At 35.9% G+C, this 7,550-nt stretch overlaps 1 protein-coding gene across 2 annotated transcripts in view; it reads left to right on the forward strand.

Moving 5' to 3' along the window:
- Positions 1-7,307, forward strand: part of Fam83b (family with sequence similarity 83 member B) — an 81,645-nt gene extending 74,338 nt beyond the window's left edge. For both annotated transcript variants that reach the window (XM_046426713.1, XM_058573389.1), the window contains exon 5: positions 959-7,307. In XM_046426713.1, the coding sequence (XP_046282669.1) occupies positions 959-3,269 (2,311 nt within the window). In that variant the 3' untranslated portion in view covers positions 3,270-7,307. The remainder of the gene's footprint in view (positions 1-958) is intronic.
- The last annotated feature ends 243 nt before the right edge of the window (positions 7,308-7,550 follow it).

The following is a 7,550-nucleotide window of genomic DNA, read 5'->3' on the forward strand; positions in this document are numbered from 1 at the left end:
TTTGTATAAACCTCCATTGTATTATGTACATAGCATATGCATAGCATATTAGCAATGCATTTTTCCAGCATAGTGGTTCTTTATATCATCTATGTTTTCAAAAATCAGATTTAAAATTTGATAGAAAATTTCAAGAGAGCTGTTACCTCTAAAGGTGGAAAGGAGTTGAAAGTTCCATAAAGTACTGTAAGTCATTACAAACCTTAATGTCTTATAAATTGCATTCTATATTAAAAGATCCTGATTGACATTTTTGAATGGCATGGCTTATAAGGACTACAGTTACTAGTCCTGTGTACACCGAGTACAGGGAAGTATGCCCATTAGTGATTGAGGAAGCTAACTATAAATCCTGTTTACAGCTCCCTGCAACCTAAATTACACTTGCTGAGTAAGCCACAGAGATAACAGTCTGAAGACACTGAGACTTTCAAAATACATGCATTAGCACAGGCTCATCTTGCATTATTACATCCTAGGAGCATAGGGTATTGTAGCTATGATACTATCTATGTCCTTATTTTGGACTTGGGGAAAGTGAGGTCCAAGCTCATGTGGCTATATCTCTGCAGAAGCCAGGCCTCCCAGCTTTTCCTCCAGTACTGGCTTTTCTATACCCTGGCAGGATAGTATATGTGAAATATAATATTGTTTACTCCATAAAATCTTGGTAGGTAAAGATGAAAAATGCACAGCAAGCTTTTCTCTGAGCTTCTGGAAAGTAGTATAAAAAACTCTTGAGTGGATTTAATACCAGAAGTTGAGTTGCTTTGTTCTTTGAACATAGGAGATACCTACATTACAAGCATAAATAACTGAAAAATTCTATAAACTATGCTATCCAAGCAGAACAAACACCAGTATTCTTTTGTTAATATTAAATGACATTGTAGAACTATATATTATCATCATAATTTTAACCTAGCAAAATTATAATTTTCTTTCTTTTTTTTTTCAGCTACATGTGGTCATTTGAAAAAGCACACCTCAGCATGGTCCAGATAATCACAGGGCAACTTGTTGAGTCCTTTGATGAAGAATTTAGAACCCTTTATGCCAGATCCTGTGTCCCCAGTTCATTTGCTCAGGAGGAATTGGCAAGGGTGAAGCATGGCAAGGCACTCTGGGAGAACGGCACCTACCAGCGATCGGTTTCTTCACTAGCTTCTGTTTCCAGCCAAAGAAACCTCTTTGGTAGACAAGACAAAATTCATAAACTAGATTCTAGTTACTTCAAAAACAGAGGGATATATGCCCTAAATGAATATGACAAATACAACATAAGAAATCATGGATACAAACCTCATTTTATTCCAAACTTTAATGGTCCAAACACAATCCGACAGTTTCAACCCAATCAAATAAATGAAAATTGGAAAAGACATAGTTATGCTGGGGAACAGCCAGAAACAACACCATACCTGCTGCTTAATAGGGCTCTGAATCGAACCAATAATCCTCCTGGGAATTGGAAGAGGCCTTCAGATAGTCTCAGTGTGGCATCCTCATCGCGGGGAGGCTATACAGGCCACCATAATACACCCACCCAGAGTTTTGCCAATCGGCTTGCCCAGAGAAAGACAACAAATCTTGCAGAAAGGAATTCGAATGTGCGGAGGTCTTTTAATGGGACAGATAATCACATTCGCTCTTTACAACAACGAATGCCAACCCTCGAGCACACCACTAAATCATTCCTGCGCAACTGGAGAATTGAATCCTACTTAAATGACAATTCAGAAGGCACACCTGAATCAAATGGCTCCGCTTTAGGTGACCGATTTGAGGGCTATGATAGCTCTGAGAATTTGAAAGCCAATGCCGTTTATACTCACTCTCGGCTTCGCTCCTCTTTTGTATTTAAACCAACTCTACCTGAGCAGCAAGAAGTTAACAGTTGTACAACCAGCTCTTCCAATTCAACTATCGTTGATTCCCAGGGAAGTGACACACCTAAAGAGATCCCAGATACCCCTCCAAGTGTACAGCATTTGACAGAGAAACCTTTACCTGAATCAATCCCCAAGCTCCCAATTCAGTCAGAAGCACCAAAAATGCATACCTTGCAGGTTCCTGAAAACCAGTCACCAATCTTAAACCAAACTACAAATGCCCATGCAGAATCAAACAACTATATATATACAACCTTGTGTGTAAATAAGCAGGCAGAAAATCTGAAGAATCAACAAAAAGAGAATCTTCTTAAAAGACGCAGCTTCCCATTCTTTGACCATTCAAAACCCAATTTAGATCATGGAAATAGTAAGCATTATGTATATAGTACACTTACCAGGAATAGAGTTAGACAACCAGAAAAACCCAAAGAGGATTTGCTAAAAAGTTCTAAAAGCATGCACAATGTGACCCATAACTTGGAGGAGGAGGAGGGGGAGGAAGCCTCTATCAAGAAAGATGCTCCAAGTGGCACCACCACCAAATCAATTTCCATGGCTGCTTTACTTGATGTGAATAAAGAGGAACCCAACAAAGAACATGCATCAAAGAAGGAGGTAAAGGGTTCCCCAAGTTTTTTGAAAAAGGGATCTCAGAAGTTAAGGTCATTACTTAGCCTTACCCCAGAAAAGAAAGAAAATCTATCCAAAAACAAAGCACCTGCATTTTATAGAATGTGCAGTAGCTCTGACACATTAGTATCTGAAGGTGAGGAGAATCAAAAACTAAAGAAATCAGAACCAAAAGTTGATTCATCTCCTAGAAGAAAGCGTTCTTCCTCATCAAATTCTCAAGGCAGCATTCACAAGAGTAAGGAAGATGTAACAGTTGGCTCAATTCAGGGGATGAATCCTCCATCAGATGAAAGAGACAAAATAATACCTTCCCCAGGTCAAGTTGAAAGAAAGTTCTTGGAGAGGGCAGGAGATGCCTCTGCCCCAAGATTTAACACTGAACAGATACAATACCGCGATTCAAAGGAGGTGAATGTACCTGTTGTTCCTGAAAGAAGAGCAACCTCTTCTCCAAGGCCAAAGCCCAGTGAGCTTCTCCGAACTCATTCAACTGACCGGCGTGTTTACAGTCGATTTGAGCCATTTTGTAAGATCGAGAGCTCTATGCAGCCAACAAGCAGCATTCCAAATACCAGTGTAAATCGCCCAGAAATAAAACCCACAACGATGGGTAACAGTTATGGCAGAACCAGCCCAATGCTTAATTACAATGCTGGTGTTTACCGCTCCTATCAGCCAAATGAAAACAAGTTTCGAGGATTTATGCAAAAGTTTGGAAATTTTATCCACAAAAACAAATGAAATGCTGTAATTTCAAATAGCTATTGAAATATAAATGAATGTAGCTATAAATACTTGTCCAAAGAACACAGTGGATAGTTGTTATAACATGTGCACAGATTTCTGTAATGGAAGAACTGTGGGTGTGACTTACATGTTCACAGCATAGTAGTGTACAGCAGTTATTGTTCTGTATGATAAAATTAGTTGTGCTTAATTACCCTATAGATGGACTTTCTCTGTAAAGACATGATTTTAAAATTGTAATGGTAGAAAAAAAGTGTAAACTAAATTGTTTTCTTCAATCTGAAAAATCTTAAGTGTTTTATTAGAAACTTGAGTGAACAAGTGGTACATAGATTTTGACCATTCATTCCAAAGTCTGTGTTTTTGAAAAAAGAACATACTATAAAAAAGTGATGCTTTATGTCTTTATGATGTTTTCACATGTTGAAATATATAAGAAAATGTGATAAAGCCTTTTTTGTTTTTAATTAACTTTAAATTTACAGGATAACTTGTCATGTTTTATTAGCTTTACTGTGGAGCAGTATACAATTGTTTGGGAAAGAATAGTAACATTTATACTATATACTTCACCACAGTTTTTGATTTTGCTTAAGTGTTTGCAAAGTATGAGTCTCATGTGTACAACAATACTCATAGGATCCTGTTTCCTAATCTTTTAAAAACCATCTTGGATGTGCCTCTTTCCAGTTTGGACCCAGGCAGGCTCCACGCCCTGCCCCCCCTCCCCCCAATTAACTATCCATCTTCTATCATCATGATTTAGTCAATTTATAGCAAGCCAGAAACCTAGACTATATATCCTACTTTTTCTAACATATAAAGACTTCAGAAATATAATATCCTGCCTAAATTTTTATTTTGGATTAACATAACAGTACTGAGATGTTTTGCTTGAAAAAAATATTTACTTTTTGAAAAACGTGAGCCAAATATTATATGACACCATAGTGCTTTTACAAGAGTACCCTGCTGAAAGTGAGAACTAGGCCTAGTTTTTCCTTTACTGTAGGACCTGGTTGGTTTTTAAATCTTTATATATCTTGATTTGATGATGATATTCAGATTAGATGATACCCTTTGCCTTTCTTAAGTTATTGAAATTAAAGCTCCGTATCCCTTGTAAACACTTACCTTGGCTTTTCTTTATACACAGGTATAGAATTTGAGAAACAATGGATCATGTCAGAAATGTGAAGTGCTTTTCTGACACTTTAAATGTATCATTTAACATCTTCTAAGTCACTATGAGGGACATACATTGTTTTAAAAATGCAAGATTCAGTCAAATATTAATATCTATAACATTAAATTAATTAAAATAATGACAGTATTTAAACACATGAAAAGAAACATGACAGTAGAAAATTGTGACAGTAGGGAAAAGCAAAGCTTAACATGTATTGAACACTTAACTATAGACCAGGTCATGAGCTAGAAGCTTAAGTTGACATGACCATATTTTGTGGGTGACATTTTCCCCAATATTTATATTCATAGATGATTGGTTTGATAGTTGAGACTCAGGGAGATAATGTCCCAAGTCACATAACTAATAAGCAATGGCTCTGAACTGTCACATTCCGTCACAGTCACTACCTCCCAGTCGGTTCAGTGCCTGTCCTGCCCCACCTGGTAGGATTAAAGCAACAGTGATCAACCAGGAGAGGTTAAGCTGAATTTCACCAGATAATAGGGACACACAAACCTTAAATTAATCATCATAGGTGAGGTTGAGGGATTAAAATGAGATTAAGTTCCGAATATAATCTAATGGGGCCAGTTTTAATTGCTAGGAAGCCATTGTCATCTCCTGCCACCAGAAGACCTGTGACAGTGAGAGCACAGCCAAGAGAGCCAGAAGTGAGTTCTGACCTGTAGGCTGTGGGCTAGAGAAGGGTGCATCCCGTCAGGAAGCTCAGTGTTAAATACACTGTCTCATTAAATATTTACAATGACCCTGTGAAGTAAGAATCTCCTTTTACAGAAGACAAAATGAGCTCTGGAGCGGTTACATGACCTTTCAAGAGTCACATAGCACTGAATTGGCAGAACTGAGGTTTGAGCACAAAGCCTGTATTTTTCATCCTATGCTGCACTATACTTTGCTGGCCTCTCCCCTGCTGTTCTTGAAGAACTCTTGTCTTTTGCTCTTTCTCCTTTTACAAATCATAGAAATATGCCAGTAACTGTACAGAAATAGCATTTTATAAATACAAATCCAAAATGTATACTTAGTTTTATATCATCCACAAAAGTAGGGTTTAAAGCTTCCATATAATAAAGGAAATTCCCAAGTACTGCAACATGACTTTTTATTGTTTTGGAAAAATGAGTATCATCAACTTGAAATTTTCATACTCCCTAAGAAATTAATAGCATAAAAATAAAACTTTTTGAGTTTTCATTTATTACAGGAAAGGTAACCAATTATATTTGCAGAAAACTTGATTAATAATAACCTTTGGAATACATATTTCCTTGTAAATCAGACAAAGGATTCCATTTGCAATGAGAGACATATTAATTATTTTGTTGCTTAATTTTTATAGTTACCTAGAGATTATATGATCTTCATGGGTTACTGTCAGGTCACTAAAAAGCATTACAATTGGAGCTCAGTGCGTGGAAGAGATTATTCATTTTGCTCTTAGCAAAATTTACTGTGGTAATTCTGGATCATAGTTCTTTACCCACGTTCTAAAGTCCAGAACTTACAGTTCACCAAACTAGATGGACTTCAATATATCTTCTGTTCTTTATTGGTACTGGACTAGGCATCTATCAGAGATAAGAGGATAATGAGCTAATTGGCATTAGGCAGCTATGAAATAAAAAGCCCTGAAGTTGAGTGCAGTGTGACTTTAAAACCTGAAATGATATAGAAACCCAAACTTCCTGTTCAAACAACAGTCTGTTGCCATTTTGTACAGCAACTTATATAATTTCTGGAAACAAATAGCTTTTAGGTACATCCTTTTAAATAGTTACTGTGCTCTTCCTCTTAGTGGAATTGGGGAGTTTTTAGGATGCTTTATTCCATCCACCTTGACAGGTAATTTAGAGTTTTGCACAACAGATTTATTCTCCTTTGCCTTTTTTCTTTGATTGTTTTCCTTCTATTTTTCCCTCCAGAAATACCTGTATGTCAGAATATGTACATAATAACCTTCCAAAGTTTCTGAGCTGATAAATTCCCCAGGGTTAGGACAGAGCAAACACATAATAACTTCAAAAAAAAAGTTTCAGTGTTTCATTTTTTTACTGACACTAGCCAAGTTTGTGTACATAATAATTTCAAGCAATACAGCTTCTCTTTTTCTCCCCATATTATTATTATTATTGGAAAGATAATGTCATGCAGGTGTACTTTGACATTAAATTTTGATAAGGCAATTTTTGATTCCACATAGTATATTAGTTTATAAGCAGAAACTCAAGAAAATGGGTATGATTTCAAAGTAGTTCTTGATAGTTGGCTTCAGAATAGAGTGAATAACCCTGCATCCTGAACACTTTATGTCCCTTTATTATGATGGAGATGCTACAGTTCTGACATGGTGTCTTGAGATATTGGGTACATGTTTTCAGTCCACACTGATAGAAGCACGAATCTTGTTTAGCCAAGGCGACACCTAGTGCAATCCAGATAAACAACAAAAGAGGTTGAATTCTGGATGTATTCTAATTTAGCTTTATTCAAGACCTGTCCTTATTCAACTATTACTCCACAAATATTTGATTATTTGGTAAATATCTGTTGATTCTTAATGTGCCTGTGGCTAAGGGATATAAAGTAGAACCATTGTTTTATGTTAATTACACTTGTGACTTATGTGTGATGTTGTTTTAAAAATTATCATAATATTCAGTTTGGTTCTTTAATTCTTAAAATCAAAAAAGAGGAAATAATAAACCAAAGAGTCTGTTTGTTAACTTTTTATATACATACAATGTTACAGAGAAGTATTCTTCCAAATTTACTGTTGTTTTTAGATCAATAAATAAATACTAAGTAATTTTGTACAAACATCAATGTATTTTCAGTGTTTTTTTTAAACCTGTATACCCCGGATTTCTCCTTTCAAGTACACTCACTTAGTAACTATAATCAGTAATTTAGATTGTTACACATTTTTAAATGTCTCCATGAACCTTAAAATCTTCTCTAAAACACTTTTATTTTGATTAGCAACTGCATTTCATATAATAATTGGCAATGCATTTCAGTTAAAAAATTTATCTGCATTTGTTATTCAGTGACAGTACTCTTCC

This window comes from Marmota monax, unplaced genomic scaffold, assembly GCF_021218885.2.
Source record: "Marmota monax isolate L192 unplaced genomic scaffold, Marmota_monax_Labrador192_F-V1.1 WCK01_AAM20220418_F8-fsc00247, whole genome shotgun sequence".
Lineage (NCBI taxonomy): Eukaryota > Metazoa > Chordata > Mammalia > Rodentia > Sciuridae > Marmota > Marmota monax.